The sequence below is a fragment of the Andrographis paniculata genome, unplaced genomic scaffold (assembly GCF_009805555.1).
Source record: "Andrographis paniculata isolate CXL003 unplaced genomic scaffold, ASM980555v1 Contig86END, whole genome shotgun sequence".
In the NCBI taxonomy this organism is placed as follows: domain Eukaryota; kingdom Viridiplantae; phylum Streptophyta; class Magnoliopsida; order Lamiales; family Acanthaceae; genus Andrographis; species Andrographis paniculata.
In genome coordinates, this window is record NW_026137624.1 from 6900734 (window position 1) to 6921444 (window position 20711).

The 20711-nt window shown below is 54.0% G+C and overlaps 2 protein-coding genes and 1 pseudogene across 2 annotated transcripts; all 3 read right to left on the bottom strand.

Annotated features, from left to right (window-relative positions):
• Window positions 1-679: 679 nt before the first annotated feature.
• LOC127242076 (uncharacterized) lies at window positions 680-3607 on the bottom strand. Its single transcript, XM_051261407.1, has 4 exons — window positions 3286-3607; window positions 2984-3180; window positions 2310-2887; window positions 680-2225 (listed from the first exon to the last, which is right to left on the bottom strand). The coding sequence occupies exons 1-4, from the start codon at window positions 3605-3607 to the stop codon at window positions 680-682; spliced, it is 2643 nt and encodes an 880-aa protein (XP_051117364.1).
• Window positions 3608-14090: 10483 nt separating this feature from the next.
• On the bottom strand, window positions 14091-16130 carry LOC127241915 (NAD kinase 2, chloroplastic-like; annotated as a pseudogene).
• A 3225-nt stretch (window positions 16131-19355) lies between these two features.
• On the bottom strand, window positions 19356-20342 carry LOC127242077 (uncharacterized). The gene has a single exon (XM_051261409.1). It carries the CDS (start codon window positions 20340-20342, stop codon window positions 19356-19358), a length of 987 nt encoding a protein of 328 aa, XP_051117366.1.
• Between the last annotated feature and the right edge of the window lie 369 nt (window positions 20343-20711).

Below are 20711 nucleotides of genomic sequence, written 5' to 3' on the forward strand. Positions count from 1 at the left end.
CGGGATTGCCAAGCGAAGCACCATCGGTGTTAAGCTTGAACAATCCCGGAGACGGAGCCTTCCATCGCACCATAATCGGAGGCCGAGGAACCGGAGGGGGATACCGAAACCCAAGCCCAACAGCAATATGGAAATCACCTTCCCAATGTCGACGCAGAAGGATCCTAGCACGCCATAGAGTCTGCAAGTGCGCGTGAATCCACCATATGATCCTCTCGGAAGACTTGCGAAGCCCGCTGTGCTTCGTGTCATTCCGAGCTGTCTAAGTGAACCACAATACCAACAACGGAACATACGCCCTAATGCTCTGAGGATGTGCCGAAGAGAGTCTCCATGATGATACTAACAGATGCGGAGTGTGTGTCTCCGGCAATGATACCCCAAATAGTGCAGCAACATGCCTCCAAACTCGCCTGACAACTCTCGAATCAATAAAGACATGGGAGATAGTCTTTATCTCCGCATGACAACAATGAAAGCGCGATACAACCGGGATCCCGTAGTGCTGAAGAATCTCATCCATCGGTATGCATCGCCGAAACAGTCTCCACAAGAATACTGACATCGTCGGGGTTATAATCTGCGACCACAATAACCCCGAAAGCCAACTCTGTACCCCTGTGTCCCGACAAAGCTCCCAAGCAGAAGACGTAGTGAATTTACCGGATGCCGAAGACATCTAGCTCATCCGATCCTCAGTCTGCCTGTCGAAGGGGATCTCAATAACGCGCTGCACTAAAGCCTCCAGAAGGTAAGCTCGTAGTCGCCCAACGTCCCATGACCCCTCTGTCCACATATCCCTGACCAGTATCGTCGGTGGTGGCCGGCTGTCTCCCCGGAAGGTCGAGAGGGGCTGCTCCCCGAACCATCTGTCCTCCCAAAAGAAACATTCCCCCCGACCTAGAGTCCAGTAAATCTGCGACTGAACCTCCTCCCTAACGCAGCACAAGCGCTTCCACACCGGGCTGTCGTATATCCTACAAGGGGCTCTACCCGGGAAGGAGTCGCGAAAGTACTTGTGCCGCATCGCCTGCGCCCACAAAGAGGATCCCTCACGAAGCTTCCACCAAAGCTTCATAGAGAAAGCACGAACCATATCCGATAATCGCCTAACACCCAAACCATCCTCGTCCTGTGGTCGTGCCGCATCCACGCACGAAATCCAATGACGCTGGCGATGACCATGATACGATCCCCAAAAGAAATGCGCACATATTTGCTCAACCTCATGAAGAATCGACTGTGGAGGATGTAGAACCTGAAGTAAATATAGTGGTAGGGATAAAAATATGCTCCGGATAAGCTGTAATCGACTGCCATGTGATAAGACAGCCCGATCCCAACGGCTCAAGTATCTCCGAAGCTTCCCCAGAAGCTCCTCGTACAAAATACGCCTCTGATTCCCCACATAGAGGGGCGCACCAAGGTAAGTAAGGGGAAGGTCAGCCACTCTGAAGCCCGTGACTGACTGAAGCTGCTCCCGAACCTCCTCCAGGCATCGTCGACTAAAAACAATCGAGCTCTTCTGACAGTTGACCTTTTGGCCAGTGATCCTCGCATAATCAGCCAAAAAGGTCGTCAAAGAGCTCATCTGCTCCCCACAAGCACTCACAAAGATCAGTACATCATCGGCATATGCTAAGTGGGACAACCGGAATCCTCCTCGACATCTAAAATAAAGGTCCGGAAGTCGTTGGTAGAGACGCTCCAACCCTCTCGATAACAGGTCCGCCGCAAGCACAAACAGATTAGGCGAGTAATAAGCATGCTCTATGCAATGCATCACCAATGTAATAAACGCCTTTGCAAAACCGAACCTCAACAAGGCATGTCTCAAAAATCGCCAAGACACCCGATCATATGCCTTATTAAGGTCCAGTTTCAGAAGCAGGTTGTGCGACGTGCCTCTAAGGTTCAAGTCATGAACCATCTCGGATGCCATCAAAATGTTGTCCGCAATCGCGTGCCCCTTCACAAACCCACTCTGATGCGGTGAAAGGAGGCGCGGCAGTAAAGTCCCCAGGCGTACCGTGAGCAACTTTGTGATGATCTTGTTGCTCACGTTGCACAGGCTAATCGGCCTATAATCGGCCCAAGACTCCGGAGCATCCTTCTTTGGGATGAGGACGATGGTGGTGGCCGTATAAAACTTCGGGAGCAGGGTCCCCGAAAAGAAGTCCAAAACAGCCGCTAACACATCCGGACCAACAATCTCCCAACAAGCCCTGTAAAAAGCCGTCGTTTATCCATCTGGACCTGCCACACTATCCGGATCTATCGAGAATACAACCTCCCGAACGTCTGCCAACATCGGCGGCGCCAAAAGCCGCTGGTTCTCCTCTGGAGGAACCTGCGGCGGCATGTCCGCCAACTCATCCATCCCCGAAGTGTCAACATCATCCGGCTCTCGGAACATCGAGGCAAAGTAAGATACTGCCGATGCCTTGATGTCCGAGTGCTCCGTAAGCTCCCGCTCACCATCTCTTATATAGAAGATAGATGCGCACCGACGGCACTCCCGGACCATTGAGTGAAACATTCGGGAGTTCCTCTCCCCATCGACCGCCCATCGACATGCGGCCTTCTGCCGCCATAATGCCTCCTCCAGCGCAATGGCATGCGTTAAGGCTGCCGCACTACGCTGTCGGTGCAACAAAGTAGACTCCGAAGGATCCCTGTCATACTCGGCCTCACACTCCGCAGCCTTCCTCTCGGCCTCCGCCAAAATATGGAATACATCACCAAAAACATGACGATTCCACCATCTCAATATTCGCTCGAGCCTCCCTAGCTTCAAGCGTAGGCTGAGAAGCCCCGACACCCACGTCGGAACCTCCCAACTCTCTCGGACTCTATCCAGAAAGGAGTGATGGCAAATCCAGATGCTCTGGAATCAAAATGTTGATGAAACCCGATGTCGCTCATGTGAGACCCGAACCAAAATGGGTGCATGATCAGAACACATCCGTGGGAGGTGCCGAACCCGCGTGGACTCCGCAAACTCCTCCCAAAAACGGCTATACAGTATCTGATCCAGGCGCTTCCACACCCGCCGGTTCGTCCAAGTTAACTGAGGACCCTCAAAACCTGCATCTACCAGTCCCGCATCAAGGAGAGCGCCCGAAAAATCCTGAATCGATCGTAGCCGCGGCCGTCCTGGGCCCTCCCTCTCTGAAATATCTGTGATGGCATTAAAGTCGCCACCGACTATCCAAGGAACCTCAACATCGGAGGCTGCAGTCTCCTAAAAAAAACTTTATATCTCCCGACGCCTGACCACACTACATCTCCCATAAACCCCTGTCAGCAGGAAAGGTCGACGAATCTGTGGGGACGATAACTGCACATAAATCCACTGATCGTCACTCGCAAGCATCTGAATATGGAATGAGCTATCTACAAACAACCAAATCGTGTTCGCCTCATTCCTTATCATCTGAGCGAATCCTAGGCGACGACAGAAATACTCCAGCGCCGCCTCAACCATAGGCTCCAATAATAGCAGTATACGCACCCGATGCTCACAACACAAGTAATGTATCTCCCGCTGGGCCCGGGAGTTCCCCGCACCTCGAACGTTCCAAACTAAGAACGAAAAATCAGTCATAGGAATGTGGGGGGACGGACGATCGTGCCTGAAGGCGGGCAATACTACGAGTAATGCGGGGACTCACCTCAGGAAGTGGCGGTCTGATCTGTACACTGACTCCCGGAGGAACCTCTGACTCCTCCCTCGCTGGGGAACCAATCATCCCCTCAGGCTCCACCACCAATAGGGCCAAGACCGGAGGCGGCACCGATGCAACCGACAAGACTGTCGAAGATCATCTATCTCCGATGAAGGCCGTGAACTCTCCCGAGACAGGATCCCTGAAACAAAACTCCTATCCCCACGAGGAGAAAGAGCTAACACATCGAATAAGGATGATGGAGAACTATCCCCAATAAGCGGCGAGCCATCCAGATCCATCTCAAAAGACGAAGAATGCGCCTCCCGGCTATCCAGTCGGTCGGAAGGCTCTTGAAAAGACCCAGAGCTCTCCCGAGATCCAACACTCCTCTCTCCACGGGGGGAACAAGCTAATGCATCACACAAGGATGGCGGGGTACCATCCTTGAGAAGTGGTGAATCCTCTGACACCATATCAAACGATGAAGAATCCTCATCCCGACTAGAGCCAAATCTGCGCTTAGGGTTTAGGGTTTAGGGTTTTTTTTTTTTGGCTGGGCTCAAAGAGCTGCCTACATACCCAAATTGGATCAAGCTATACGTAGTTCTAAAAGTTTGTGCGTACTATGTCTGAAAAAGGATAAGTAGTAAAAAGAAACTTAAACCAGCAAATAAAGCTTAACGAAAGCGAAAGCACGGAAGGCCCGCTGCGTCAGCATGGATGAAACCATGAGCCCTCGCGGGGATGTCCGCTGGCTCCAGGATCCGCATCTGAAGAAGGGGGACAGATAAGTTCGCTAGGTTGTCCGCCACTTGATTGCCCTCACAGTAGATATGGGAAATCGTCTACTCGATGGTGCGTAGTTGGAGACGCAGGTGGTGGAGACAAGGTTGGAGTGTCCAATGTCCCGTCGAGGAGGAGATTAAAGAGGGTTTAGGGTCTAGGGTCTAGGGTCTAGGGTTTAGGGTTTAGGGTTTAGGGTTTTTTTTTTTGGCTGGGCTCAAAGAGCTGCCTACGTACCCAAACGGGATCAAGCCATACGTAGTTCTGCAAAGTTCGGTACAAGTGCTGGAAAAGGAAATAAATAAAAATTTAAAAAATAAAAGCTAACGGAAGCGAAAGCACGGGAGGCCCGCCGCGTCAGCATGGATGAGGCCACGAGTCCTCGCAGGGATGTCCGCCAGCTCCAGGATCCGCGTGTGAGGAAGGGCAACAGAGGTGTTCGCCAAGTTGTCCGCCACTTTATTGCCCTCGCGATAAATATGAGATATCCTCCAGTCGATGCTGCGAAGCTGTAGGCGCAGGTGGTGGAGACAAGGCTGGAGAGTCCAGTGTCCCGTCGAGGAGGAGATGAGAGAGATACTGCTGGTAGAGTCCGTCTCGATCCAGAGAGGGAGGAGGCCGCGCGCTACCGCCAGGTCCACGCCGGATTGAATCGCCTGCAATTCAGCCAAAGTGTTTGTCGTATCCAAAAGGGGAACTTGGAATGCCACGAGTGGAGCGCCGGTGGCATCCCGAATGACGCCCGCGGCTCCAGCAGCGCCTGGATTGCCGAGCGATGCCCCATCAGTATTAAGTTTGAACCAGCCTGGAGACGGAGTTTCCCAACGCACCATGACCGGCGGCCGAAGAACCGGAGGTGGGAGGCGAAGGCCGAGACTAGAGGCTAGGTGCACCTCCCCAGGCCAGTGCTGACGCTGAAGGATGCCAGCACGGCCTAAGACCTGCAAATGAGAGTGAATACGCCAAATAATCCGGTCAGATGAAATCTGGATACCTCGGTGTTTGGCGTCATTCCGTGCCGTCCAAAGAAAGCAGAAGGCCAGAAGTGGGACATAAGTACGGATACTCCGCGCATGAGGGGAGGACAAACGCCAAGCAGAAACCATCAGGTGGGGCGCATGTGTCCGCGGAAGTTGGATGTGAAATAGGTCGGCGAGATGGTGCCACACGCGCTGGGCAACCGCCGACGAGAAGAATAAATGATCAATCGTCTCAGACTCCCGACAGCACTAGCAGCAAGAGACAATAGGGAGGCCCATCTTCCGTAAGGCCTCATCGACGGGTATCCGACGGCGAAATAAACGCCATAGGAATACCAAAAGAAGCACTCCCCACGCCCCAAGTTCCAAATGAGCTGAGTCCGTGCCTCTTCTCGAATCTGGCAAAGACGCTTCCAGACCGGGCTGTCGTAGCTCCGGCAGGGTTTAGGGTTTAGGGTTTTTTTTTTTTTTTTTTTTTTTTTTTTATGACAGGCCTAGGTAATCAAAGTATCAACACCATTCAACACTAAGCCAATCAAGCTAAGAGTAAATAACGTCATACCAATACGAGGCCTACACCCGGAAACGGAAGCCCGGAAGTCCGTCAGCATCCGCTCGAAGGAGGCCTCTAGTCGCCCGAGGGAGATCCATCGGAGGAAGTATCCGCTCCGTCGGAAGGGAGACCGCCGTCGTCGCTAAAATATCCGCAACACGGTTCCCCTCCCGATAAATGTGCGAGATCCTCCAAGTCGTATCCCGTAAGCGCATGCAAAGAGTAAGAAGACACCTCTGAAGCGACCAATGACTCATCGAGGAGGAGATCAGAGAAATACATGCCGTCGAGTCTGTCTCGATCCACAACGGCACCAATCCTCGATCAATCGCAATCCCAACTCCCCTCTGAATCACTGTCAGCTCTGCCAGAGTGTTCGTCGCGTGTGAAATCGGAACCTGATATGCGACGATCACTGCTCCAGTCGAATCCCGGATAAGACCGGCCGCTCCTGCCGCCCCGGGATTGCCAAGCGAAGCACCATCGGTGTTAAGCTTGAACCATCCCGGGGACGGTGCCTCCCAACGCACCATAATCGGAGGTCGAGGGACCGGAGAGGGATATCGAAATCCAAGCCCATCAGCAATATGGAGATCGCCCTCCCAATGTCGACGCAGAAGGACCCTTGCCCGCCATAGGGTCTGTAAATGCGCATGAATCCGCCAAATGATCCTCTCGGAAGACACTCGAAGCCCCCTGTGCTTCGCGTCATTCCGAGCTGTCCAAATGAACCAGAATACCAATAATGGAACATACGCCCTAATACTCTGAGAACGCGTCGAAGAGAGTCTCCATGATGACACCAACAAATGCGGGGTGTGTGTCTCCGGCAACGATATCCCAAATAATGCTGCAAAGTGCCCCCAGACTCTCATGGCAACTCCCGAATCAATAAAGACATGTGAGATAGTCTCTATCTCCGCATGACAACAGTGGTAGCGTGATACAATCGGAATCCCATAGTGCTGAAGGATCTCATCCATCGGTATACGCCGCCGAAACAGTCTCCACAAAAAGACCGACATCGTCGGGGTCAGGATCCGCGACCATAGTAAACCCGAAAGCCAACTCTGTACCCCTGTGTCTCGACAAAGCTCCCAAGCTGAGGAGGTAGTAAATGTACCGGATGCCGAAGCCATCCAACTCATCCGATCCTCTGTCAACCTGTCGAAGGGGATCTCAATAACACGCTGTACTAAAGCCTCCGGAAGATAAGCACGTAGTCGCCCAATATCCCACGACCCCTCTGTCCACATATCTCGGACCAGTATCGACGGAGGCGGCCGGCTGTCTCCCCGGAAGGTCGAAAGGGGCTGCTCCCCGAACCATCTGTCCTCCCAAAAGAAACACTCCCCTCGACCTAGCGTCCAGAATATCTGCAACTGGACCTCCTCCCTAACACGGCACAAGCGCTTCCACACCGGGCTGTCGTATATCCGACAAGGGGCTCTCCCCGGGAAGGAATTGCGAAAGTACTTGTGCCGCATCGCCTGCGCCCACAATGAAGAACCCTCCCGAAGCTTCCACCAAAGCTTCATAGAGAAGGCATGAACCAAATCTGATAATCTCCTAACTCCTAATCCACCCTCATCCTGCGGCCGTGCCGCATCTGCCCACGAAATCCAATGACACTGGCGATGACCATGATACGAGCCCCAAAAGAAACGTGCGCAGATCTGCTCAACCTCATGAAGGATCGACTGCGGAGGATGCAGGACCTGAAGTAAGTATAGTGGTAGGGATAAGAGTGTGCTCCGGATAAGCTGTAATCGACCTCCATGTGATAGTACAGCCCGGTCCCAGCTGCTCAAATACCTCCGAAGCTTCCCCAGAAGCTCCTCATACAATATGCTCCTCTGATTCCCCACATAGAGGGGCGCACCAAGGTAAGTAAGGGGTAGGTCAGCCCCTCTGAAGCCCGTGACTGACTGAAGCTGCTCCCGGACCTCCCCCGGGCATCGTCGACTAAAAACAATCGAGCTCTTCTGACAATTGACCTTTTGGCCGGTGATCCTCGCATAATCGGCCAAAAAAGTCGTCAAAGAGCTCATCTGCTCCCCACAGGCACTCGCAAATATCAGCACATCATCGGCATATGCTAAGTGAGACAACCGAAACCCTCCTCTACACCGAAAGTAAAGCTCCGGATGTCCCTGGTAAAGACGCTCCAAACCCCTCGACAGCAGGTCCGCCGCAAGCACAAATAAAGTAGGCGACAACGGGTCTCCCTGCCGGACCCCCCTGGAGGATTTAAAAAATCCCCCAAGGTCTCCGTTAATCAAAACGGAGTAGTAAGCATGCTCTACACAATGCATCACCAATGTAATAAACGCCTCCGCAAAACCGAACCTCAACAAGGCATGTCTCAAAAAAAGCCAAGACACCCGATCATATGCCTTATTAAGGTCCAGTTTCAGAAGCACGTTGTGCGACGTGCCTCTAAGGTTCAAGTCATGAACCATCTCAGATGCCATCAGAATGTTATCCGCAATCGCACGCCCCTTCACAAATCCGCTCTAATGCGGTGAAAGGAGGCGCGGTAGTAAAGTCCCAAGGCGCACCGTGAGCAACTTCGTGATGATCTTGTTGCTCACGTTGCACAGACTAATCGGCCGATAATCAGCCCAAGACTCTGGGGCATCCCTCTTCGGGATGAGGACAATGGTGGTGGCCGTATAAAACTTCGGGAGCGGGGTCCCCGAAAAGAAATCCAATACAGCTGCTAACACATCCGGACCAACAATCTCCCAACAAGCTCTGTAAAAAGCTGCCGAGTATCCATCCGGACCTGCCACACTATCCGGATCTATCGAGAATACGGTCTCCCGAACCTCTGCCAACGTCGGTGGCGCTAAAAGCCGCCGGTTCTCCTCCGGGGGAACCTGCGGCGGCATATCCGCCAAATCATCCATACCCGAGGTATCTGCGTCATCCATCTCCCCGAACATCGAGGCAAAGTAAGATACGGCCGATGCCTTGATGTCTGAGTGCTCCGTAAGCTCCCTGTCACCATCTCGCATGTAAAATATAGAAGCCCGTCGACGGCGCTCCCGGACCATCGAGTGAAACATCCGGGAGTTCCTCTCCCCATCGACGGCCCATCTACACGCGGCCTTCTGCCGCCAAAAAGCCTCCTCCAGCGCAATGGCATGTGTCAAAGCTGCCGCACTACGCTGTCGGCGCATCAAAGTAGCCTCCGAGGGATCTCTGTCATACTCAGCCTCACACTCTGCAGCCTCCCTCTCGGCCTCCGCCAACAAATGAAACACATCGCCAAACACATGACGATTCCACCACCTCAATAACCGCTTGAGCCTCCCTAGCTTCAAGCGTAGGTTGAGAAGCCCCGACACCCCAGTAGGGACCTCCCAACTCTCCCGAACTCTGTCCAGAAATGAGTGATGGCGAATCCACATGCTCTGGAATCGAAATGCTGACGAAACTCGATGTCGCTCATGTGAGACCTGAACCAGAAGGGGCGCGTGATCCGAACACATCCGTGGAAGGTGCCGAACCCGTGTGGTCTCCGCAAACTCCTCCCACGAACGGCTATAAAGTATCCGATCCAGGCGCTTCCACACCCGCCGGTTCGTCCAGGTAAACTGAGGACCCTCAAAACCGGCATCTATCAATCCAGCATCAAGGAGAGCGCCCGAAAAATCCTGAATCGATCGCAGCCGCGGCCGTCCTGGGCCCTCCCTCTCCGATATATCTGCGATGGCATTAAAGTCGCCACCGACTATCCAAGGAACCCCAACAGCTGAGACTGCTGTCTCCTCCAAGAATCCCCATATCTCCCGACGCCTGACAACACTACATCTCCCATAAACCCCTGTCAGCAGAAGGGGTCGACGAATCTGTGGTGACGATAACTGCACATGGATCCACTGATCGTCACTCGCAACCATCTGACACTGGAATGAACTATCGACAAACAACCAAATCGTGTTCGCCTCATTCCCTATCATATGAGCAAATCCGAGGCGACGACAGAAGTACTCTGGTGCTGCCTCGACCATAGGCTCCAGTAGGAGCAGTATGCGCACCCGATGCGCGCGACACAAGTAGTGAATCTCCCGCTGGGCTCGGGGGTTCCCAGCACCCCGAACATTCCAAACTAAAAATGAGAAATCAGTCATAGGAACGTGGCGACGGACGAACGCGCCTGAAGGCGGGCAATACTACGAGTGATGCGGCGGCTCACCTCAGGGAGTGGCGGTCTACTCTGTACACTGACTCCCGAAGGAACCTCAGACTCCTCCCTCTCTGGGGAACCAATCATCCCCTCAGGCTCCACCATCAAAGGAGTCAAGACAGGGGGTGGCTCCGATGTAACCCGACAAGACTGTCGAAGATCATCTATCTCCGATGAAGGCCCAGAACTCTCCTGAGACAGGACTCCTGAAACAAAGCTCCCATCCCCACGAGGAGAAAGAGCTAACACATCGAACAATGAAGGTGGGGAACTGTCCTCAATAAGCGGCGAGCCAGCCAAATCCAAAGATGGAGAATGCGGAGAATGCACCTCTCTGCTATCCAGTCGGCCGGGAGGCTCTAGAACATCCTCAGGGCGAGGGGACAACTCCCCCTGTAACAAATCAGTACCTCCATCGGGAGCACACAGGGTATCCCTCTCCAATAAGGATCCAGAACTCTCCCTCACTACAGTACTCCAATCTCTGCAGGGGGAACCACACAAGGATGGCGGGGTACCATCCTTGAGAAGTGGTGAATCCTCCGACACAATGTCAAACGACGAGGAACTCTCATCCTGACTAGGGCCAAATCTGCACGATGTCTCTGGGATATCCTCGGCTATCACTACCTTCCCTCTGTCCCGACGGGAAGGCAGTATCTCCTGAACCACAGGGCTCTCTATCATCATGGAGCCCGAATCCCGATCCACCTCCACTGACACAGGCGGAGTCACATCAATCAACTGATCCTGGAGAACGATAGGGGTAGCAGGGGGATCAACAATGCAAGCACCCAGAGCAGTAGTCCGACCGCCAGGCAGTAAGGTCCTCATAACGGTATCCGAATCCAATCTGTCCTCCGGAACAGTAACCCTCTCAGTAGAGCCCTCTGAATCTAATCTAACACTCGGAGCAGTAACTCGAATGCCCGACGAAAGGACCCTCTCAGCAACTGATGCGCTAGCCTCCGGAACAGTGACCCGAATGCCAGACGTAAGAACTCTCTCAACCCCTGTCTGGCCCTGTCGACGTCTCCGCTGCCTACGCCTCCGTCTCCTACGGCCTGTCGGCGCAGCCGCAGCCGCAGAAACATCCCTCCCCTCGATAGGAGGCACAATCTGCTCCTCAATAGGAGGCACAACCCGCTCCTCAATAGGAGGCACAACCCGCTCCTCAATAGGAGGCACCATCTCCGCCGGTTGGGGACCTCTCCTAGCCTCCATCGCTACCCGAGAAGGTCCCAACCGACGGCAATCAACAACTGTATGCCCCAAAGTATGACAAGAAACACAGTAACGAGGGAGCCTCTCGTACATCACCCTCTGCTCTATCCTGGCACCCCCCAAATCGATCAAAAATCTGTCAACCAACGGCTGTGACACATCAATCTCAATGCAGACTCGTGCATGAGAACATCTGTCCCTCCGAGCTGTCGGGGCATCAACTGTCAAAGGCGTCCCTAGCCTCGAGGCAATCGCAAACAACATATCCCGGTGATACATATGCAATGGCAACTGTGGGAGCGACACCCACACCGGGACAATCGAGGGATCCTCTGTGGCCCTAAAATCAGGCGTCCACTTTAGGACGCGCATCGGTGCCCCCCGCACCCTCCAAAGGCCACGGATCAACAACATAGTGTAATCTCGACTATCAGACAGTCTAATGATAATATGTCTATGGCATAAACGATATAGCTCATACTGCCCCATCAATCTAAAGCTAGTAAATGCAACAAGTAAATCATGCCAAGACGAGTAACCTATCGGGAACCTCCCGACTAAAATATGCTTCCAAGAGGGGTTAGCCATCACGTACCTCGATGTCTCCGCCGTAGTAAACCGGAGGCATGCAACCCCATCATCGGAGCTAGACCACTCCCCAACAGTCGCTGGTCGAGGCCCTTCCATGAAGGAATAAGGACCATTGGCATTCGATCGTAATCCCGACGGAACGCCCGAGACAACATCGGCAAATGACCTCCCACCCCAAACGCCGGCATGAGGGGGTGGGGCCCCGGTCTGAAGTCCCATCGGGGCCACAGCAGCAGCTGCTGCCGGAGGGGGAACGGCGGACGGCGCCGGAGGAACGGCCGGCGGTGGAGAGGGTTCCATTGGACCGGACCTATCACCGGAGGCATTCGAGCAGCCATATGGCGAGTCGGACAGCTCTAGCCTAGGGTTTTCAGGCCCTGCGAATTCACCAGCACCTTCAGATTGCCGGGATACTGACCGGAGCACCGAGAACGGAGGCGACGTCGGCGCTGAGTCACCACGGTGGTCGGCCGGAAGGCGGGGAACAGCTCGGGACCTAGGGACCACACCTGGGGGGTTTCTGGGGTCCACAAGAACACCTGAAGCAACAGAAAAACCGTTAAGGTCCTCCAACTGTGCGTTTCCGGCAGACCGGCGTGATGACGAGCCACCATTTCCGGCGACCGGAGAACTGCAGGTATCTGGCGGTGATGGGCGCATGTTAGGGGTTTCTTCGTGTTGTGAGTTCATTGGAGAAGAAATCACAGCCATCGGACGTGTCAATCGACCGGAATCATCGCGTCGGCCATCACCACTTTCCGGCGACCCTACTTCTCCGGCCAGAAGCCGGTCTCCAGCGATGAGGAGGCTCGCATGGAGGTTCTTAGGGTTAACAAATACCATGGTGGAAGCAGGAACTTGATCAGACGTCAGGATTCGCCGGAGTCGATCACCGGCGACGGTTATTATGTAGTTACCGACGGTTACCAGAGCTCCGATGAGTTCTGACGCATGTTCGGCGAGGATGAGGTTCACCTGGGGGTTTTCGGGGGTGGGGAATTCGATTCCGTTGAGAGCAAGTGAATCGGACGTCGGAATCCGGCAGCAGCCGCCGGGGAGACGAGAGCGATTTACGTTAAACTCCGGCGAGATGGTTGTGGGTTATGGTGATGGTGGTGGGATGGTTTCGGGGGTTTTAGAGGGTGGGGAACGCAATTCCGATGAGAGGACGACGATCGGACGTCGGGAAATTGCACAACACCGATGTTGACTTTTCCACCGAGGATGACGTCACTTTCAGGTGAACGACTCCGGTGACAGAAAGCTGGGTATGAGGGTTCTCCGATGTGCGGAAGGCGACGGTGATGAAGGCTCCGGTGGAGACTGATCGGAGCAATGAGTTTTCTGATCGGCGGTTATGGCGGTTTTTGATCGGGGGCTGACGCCGGCGACAAGGACGGGGGATGGGTGTTATGAGTATCAAGGTTGGGGGTTTTCGGGGCCAAGGAACACGCTGGCGGTGGAGTTTTGGCCGGAAAAGGGTCGGAGATACGTCTGTGGCAGACGATAGCTGTGCGTCAAAGGCCGAGGATGACGTCACTTTTCGGTGAACGATTCCGACCACGGCAAGCAGCAGTCTAGGTCGTTGGAGGATGACGAAGACAACCACGGCGAGGATGTGGCTGGAGATCGACCGGAACAGTGGGTTCCAGGCCGACGGCGAAACAGCGTCGCTGTATCGGGCTTGAACGCCGGCGCCGGTGGTGGGAGGACGGTGGTGCGAGTAATGATACCGGGGGGTTTCAGGGGTGAGGAAGGCGATGGTGGTGGAGAGGCGGCCGGAAAGTGACGGAGGCGATCGGAAAATGTTGACGGTTGACGGTCGATTCTTGGGGTGGTGGTTCGACGGCGAACTGGCGGCAGGCTGGGCGGAGGTGGAGGTTTTTGGGGTCTGGGAATCTCGTCGTCGGCTCAGAGTCGCCGTCCGACGGCCGGAGTGGCCGGAGATGACGAACCGACGAGGAAGGAATCATAACCGCCGTGGAGCATTTCGTTGCGTTGGTTTTTCGCGAATGGTTTAGGGTTTGGTTTAGGGTTTAGGGTTTAGGGTTTAGGGTTTAGGGTTTTTTTTTTTTTTTTTTTTTTTTCTCGTATCTTGATTATAGAACGTTTGTACAAATCCAAAACCCGGAATCCTCTTTCGCTTCTTCGATGAGTTCTTTGCCGAGCTTCTTTAACAACAACACAGTCTTTGGCGTCGATTTCCACAGAAGCATCTGCTGCTGAGTGCTGGGATGAGTGAACGCCAGAGACGACTCCCTAACTTTTTCTCTAGTGCACGAAAATCCGTCAGTTCTTACCAAGAACATCTCTGCTTTCTTCCTCGACTGAACTCTCACAACACCAGTTGCCGAAGCACACATATCCCCCTCGATAATGTCCAAGTTCTCATCATCCGAAGAGGTGTACCTCTTGCCATTCTGTCCAGCAGCAGCATTTCGATTCATAGGGCTAAAAAGAATGGAAGGATCCTGATACAATCCATTCGTGCCGATAGGGGCAACCTCGACAATCTTTTCCTCAACATCGGAGACAGATTCTTTCTTCAAGACAGATCTATTATCCTTGTACCGTAAATCGGATAACATGTCCAATCTTTTCCGTTCATAAGTGAAGAATGTCGCGGGCGAAACTTTCTTATTCTTTACAAAATCCGACATTTCCTTTCTGGAGAAAACATCGAGAGGAGGCAGTTGCGAATCCAGGGGCTTCAAATTGTAATCGTAATCAAAATTCGACTCAACTCCTTCATTAGCAGAAGCCATCTTATCATCTTCATCGTCCGCTATGGCATCGCCCCCTTCATCAACACCTCGCGTCGAACTAAACGACTTATCGGATTATTGGGATACTGATCCATTCACATACTCCGATGATTTACCTTCGTCGAAGTTCTTACTAAAATCAGAATCTCTTCTATCCAACGCCGCGCGCTCCATGTATTGCCTCCACCTAGATATCATCGAAGCAGTCCTTTTTTTTCCTTCTTTGCTGTGTACGTATATCGGCTTTCTTCTCGGATCCGCAACCAATGCAGCAAACTGCACGACCTGCGCCATTGACGGAACCGTCCCAACTTCAATCGGAAGCTTAACTACTTCTATGTTACCGCAAGAAACAGCTTCATTCAAAGCAGTTTCGTAAAAGTTATCCTTCACAGTTTCTGCTCTAAGATCGATCACTGTTCGGAAGCCTTTCGACAGAAGCCACGCCAAGCTTTCCTCCGTCACCTGTCCGCCCTTCCAAAACACAACCTCCATGTTTTCCGGCGGAGCTCCTTCGTAAACGGCGTTCCAATTCGCCAACAGCGTTTGGCAGGGCTGACCTTCGCCGCGAGGAAATCCGGAATCATAACACACATTCTTCAATCTCTGCAGCTTTCTCCAAACGTTCAAGCTTCGATCGTCCCCGGGGAGCAGATAATTCTCGAGTGCAACGTGCAAGCTCTCGCAGTAACTCTTCATCTCGGATCTGAAATTTGCGAGCGGAGGGAGGGAATCATCCATGGCGGATTTATCTAAGTCGCGAAACAAATGCATTATCGAGGAACGCCCTAACAGGATGTCCTCCCGACCTTTGTTGAGAAGGCAAACCATGCAGCCGAGAACGGAGACGATTTTGTCCTCCAGCATAGGTTTATCCTCCGACGGAACATCGTACGTGACGTTGCACTCTCCGGTGACCGGATTGCAGAGCGCATCCATCAACGAATTGTGGAACCGCTCTGCCGCCCGGAATATTCTGCAGTAAGCCTCGAGCTCAGCAATGTCCCCCGGCAGAGGTCCGGCCGACGGCCAATTGGACGAATCGTTGGAATAAACACTCTGAGAATCCAAGCCGATGTTGACCGACAAGGAGCTGGAGAGCTGAGCAGCGACGACAAGCCTGAAACGACGTCGTCCCCGGTTCCCCTTCCATTTCTGCAACAAAAACCCTAAACCATGGCCGGAAACCTCCACGCAACTCAACAGACGACAAAAGGAAGGCGCACAGAGCGCTCGATTCGTCTGAAAGTGACACAAGCAATGATAATTGCTCGAAACACACCGCGCCGCCGCCGCCATGCCGCCGCAGACGCAACCATCAAATTAACCGCCGGCGCCCTGCTCCAACTACTAATCGCCCAAATCCTAATCCACTAACGGTTTAGGGTTTAGGGTTTAGGGTTTAGGGTTTAGGGTTTAGGGGTTAGGGTTTAGGGGTTAGGGTTTAGGGTTTAGGGTTAGGGGTTTAGGGGTTAGGGTTTTTTTTTTTTTTTTTTTTTTTTTTTTTTTTTTTTTTTTTTTTTTTTTTTTTTTTTTTGGCTGGGCTCAAAGAGCTGCCTACGTACCCCAACGGGATCAAGCCATACGTAGTTCTGCAAAGTTCGATACAAGTGCTGCAAATGTAAATAAAGAGTGTAAGCAAATAAAAGCTAACGGAAGCGAAAGCACGGAAGGCCCGCCGCGTCAGCATGGATGAGGCCACGGGTCGTCGCTGGGATGTCCGCCGGCTCAAGGATCCGCATATGAGGAAGGGCAACAGAGGTGTTCGCCAAGTTGTCCGCCACTTTATTGCCCTCGCGGAAAATATGAGAGATCCTCCACTCGATGCTGCGAAGCTGTAGGCGCAGGTGGTGGAGACAAGGTTGGAGAGTCCAGTGTCCCGTCGAGGAGGAGATGAGAGAGATACTGCTGGCCGAGTCCGTCTCGATCCAGAGAGGGAGGAGGCCGCGGGCAACCGCCAGGTCCACTCCAGATCGAATCGCCTGCAGTTCGGCCAAAATGTTCGTCGTATTCAAAAGGGGAACTTGGAATGCCACAATTGGGGCGCCGGTGGCATCCCGAAAGACGCCCGCGGCTCCAGCGGCGCCTGGATTCCCGAGCGATGCCCCATCAGTGTTGAGTTTGAACCAGCCTGGAGACGGGGCTTCCCAGCGTACCATGACCGGCGGCCGAAGAACCGGAGGCGGGAGGCGAAGGCCGAGAGTGGAGGCTAAGTGCACCTCCCCAGGCCAGTGCTGTCGCTGAAGGAGGCCAGCACGGCCCAACACCTGCAAATGAGAGTGAATACGCCAAATAATCCTGTCAGAGGAAATCTGGATACCTCGGTGTTTGGCGTCATTCCGTGCCGTCCAAAGAAACCAGAAGGCCAGAAGTGGGATATAGGTACGGATGCTCCGCGCATGTGGGGAGGACAGACGCCAAGCAGAGACCATCAGGTGGGGCGCATGTGTCCGCGGGGTTCGGATACGGAATAGGTCGGCAAGATGGCGCCACACGCGCTGGGCAACCGCCGACGAGAAGAATAAGTGTGCAAAAGTCTCGGATTCACTGCAGCACTGGCAGCGAGAAACAATAGGGAGACCCAGCCTCCAAAGGGCCTCGTCAACAGGTATCCGACGGCGAAATAAACGCCATAGGAATACCGACATCGTAGGCGTAAGTAGTGGCGACCAGAGGCAGCAGGAAAGCCAACTCCGAGCCCCGGCTGTCCGGCTCATCTCCCAGGCTGAGGTAGTAGTAAGAGTACCTGTGTCCGAAGCCTTCCATATCGGCTGATCCGCTATCAGGGGGTCAAAAGGAATCGCAGAGACCCGCTGAACAAGGGATGCCGGAAGGTAGGCCTGAAGGCGCGTCAAATCCCACGACCCGTTAACCCACATCTCTTTCACCCGAATCGGCGGAGGGCGGTCCCGGCGGTCAGTGCAGAGAGGGCGATCGCCGCACCAAGTATCATACCAGAAGAAACAGTCCCCACGCCCCAAGTTCCAAGTGATCTGCGTCTGTGCCTCATCGCGGATCTGGCAAAGACGTTTCCAGACCGGGCTGTCGTAGTTCCGGCAGGGGGCGAGACCCGGGAAGGAGCTGCGGAAATATTTATGCTGGAGCGCGCGAGCCCAAAGAGAGGAACCATCTCTGAGACGCCACCACAATTTAAGCGAGAAGGCGCGAACCATGTCGGACAGGCGGCGAATACCAAGCCCGCCCTCGTCCTGGGGCCTCGCCGCATCCATCCAGGAAATCCAATGGCGGCGACGGTGGCCATGATAGGAGCCCCAGAAGAAACGAGCACAGAGCTGCTCCACTGAAGCGAAAAAACGGGGGGGAGCCTTCAAAACCGGCATCAATAAGATTCGCATCAAGGATAGCCGCTGAGAAATCCTGAATAGATCGCAACTTAGGGCGACCTGGGCCCTTCCGTTCAGATATGTCGGCGATGGCATTAAAGTCGCCACCAATAAGCCAAGGAGACCCCAATGACGAGGCCGCGGTGTCCTGTAGGAAAGACCAGAGGGCACGGCGTTGGGTGACAGAACATCGCGCATAGATCCCAGATAGGAAAAAGGGCCGGCGGTGCTGCGGAGACGAAACCTGCACATGAAGACACTGATCGATCTCCGAAATAGGCTCCAGTTTATAGGAGTCATCAGCAAGAATCCAGATAGAATTGACCGCGTTGGTAAGCATCTGGGAGAAGCCAAAACGCCGGCAAAAGAAAGCAACATCCGCAAAAACCATAGGCTCCAGAAGAATAAGAATGCGGATACGGTGCTGCTTGCAGAGCCAATGTACCTCTCGTTGAGCTCGGGGGTTTGCCAACTCCGCGCACATTCCAAACCAAGAGGGAGGTGTCCGTCATCGGGAACTGGCAGAAGGGCGACGAGAGGGACTTACTTGCTGACGAGAGATGCTGCGGGTAATCGGTCTAGAGAAGGTCGGCGGCAGAGCCTGTGGCCGGTCATCCGAAACTGTCTCCAAAGATCCGCTGAGAGACGGAGGTTCAGCAGCCTGGTTCAAAACGCACACCCCCCTGCTCGGATGCGACTCCGTCGACAGAGCGACAACAGGGAGCGTTCCGATGAAGTCCGCAGGAGGGGTGGGTTCGGACCAGATTCAGGGAAGAGCTCTGTCCCTGTAGTTGCATCAGCAGGTAGATCACCAGAGTGAAAATCAGTGTACCTCTCGGGGAAAGAGATAGTGAATCGAGGAGGGGCGGTTGGCCATCCTTAATAAGAGGCGAGTCACCATCCGAGTCCTCGGCGAAAGTGGCTTGTAGTGCAGAGTCCTCCTCCCGCTGGGTGTCCGAGGAAGGAGAACCAGTAGCCGATAGGCATGTGTCCACTGAAAGATCACGTCGATCGCGGACAGGGGATGCAGGAGGTTCAGAGAGCAGCACTGCCTTCCCTTATCCAGGCCATGACCAGAGGGGAGTCCCCAAATTGCCAAAGATTGAGCAGGAGGAAGCGACACAGGCTCCGGAGGCACCTGCATATCATCAGCAAGCAGTGGCAAGGCGACGAGGGTACCTGAGTGGCCATATGGGTTGCGGAAGGAGACCAGGGGCTGAGGCGGTGGCAGGAGTCGCTGGAGTGGGACTCAGCCGACTGTCATCCAGAGGGGAGGCAGGACTGTCAATCGGAGGCTCAGCTGTAGTCTGACCGGCCAGAGGCGGGCCGGAGAGGTTTCCGAAGGCGTCAGAAAGTCCCCAAAGGTAACTCGAACACCAGAGGTAAGCAGCATCGCAGAGGCATCCCCCCGTGAGTGGGCAAAGGTCACCCGAGGAGGAGCATGGGGGCAATGAGCCTCCGCAGGGCCGCTGAGATGCGCCGGTGTGAGCTGCAGTGACTTCTCGGCCGTCTGTGATGGGGTTGGGGCCACCTGTGTCTCCCCAAAGGTCACCCGCACACCAGAGCGAAGACGTCTGGAGCCATTCAACTCCGGGATGTCATCAGAAGGTCGCCGGGTAGAAGGCTGGGGGTCCCGTCGGAGGAGCTGAGAAGGAGCCTGCAAGGAGCCAGAATCATTAGTAATACCAGTAGAAGGCGTACCCCGATTTCGATTGCGGCGCCGACGACGGCGTCGAGCAGTGGGTGGCCGGGATTCCATGATATCACCAGAGGCAGGGGCTGCAGAAATCTCAGAAGGGCCATGCACCGAGTCATGGCGACCAGAAGGCGCAGCAGGAGGAACCTGCGCAGCTGATACGGTTGCTGGTACCTGCTGCGAAGAAGGTCTGCGTAAACAAGCCTCCGCTTTGTGCCCAAGATGGCGGCAGAGTGAGCAGAAGCTAGGAAGCCGCTCGTAAATGACCTTCTGCTCAAGCACACCAGTACCCACATCAATCTCAAAAGCATGTAGGAGGGGCTTCGACAGATCAACCTCCACACAGACTCGGGCGTGAGAGCAACGACTCTGTGTAGCCGTGGGGCCATCAACCTTCAAGGGGGTCCCAACCGGAGGCAACTGCGAAGAGCATATCTTTATGGAACATGTGGAGAGGAAGTAGAGAAATGTTACCCACACCGGGGCAAACGGAGGTTCCTCAGTAGTTTTGAAATCCGGATTCCATTTAAGAAGTCTCATCGGAAATCCCTTGATAAACCAAGTCCCCTCTGATCCATAAACGCGTATAGTCTGCCTCCGTAGTTAGGCGAATCACAACATGTCGATGATTCAAATGTTGTAAAGCAAACTTTCCTGCCAAACGAAAACTCGCAAATCCCTCGGCGATCTTTCCAAGAAGAGTACCCATGTGAAAATTTCCCGATAGAATATATGGGTGTGAAGCCGTGTACCTTGCAGTTTCGGCAGCAGTGAAAGCAAGGCGTGGTTGTCCAGCAGTGTGGACCCATTGGCCAATAGGAGCCGGACGGGGCTCCGCCAGAAAAGAGTAAGGACTGTCCTCAGGAACATCGGATTTGGAGTCGTGCGGAGGTTACAGCATTGGCGAAA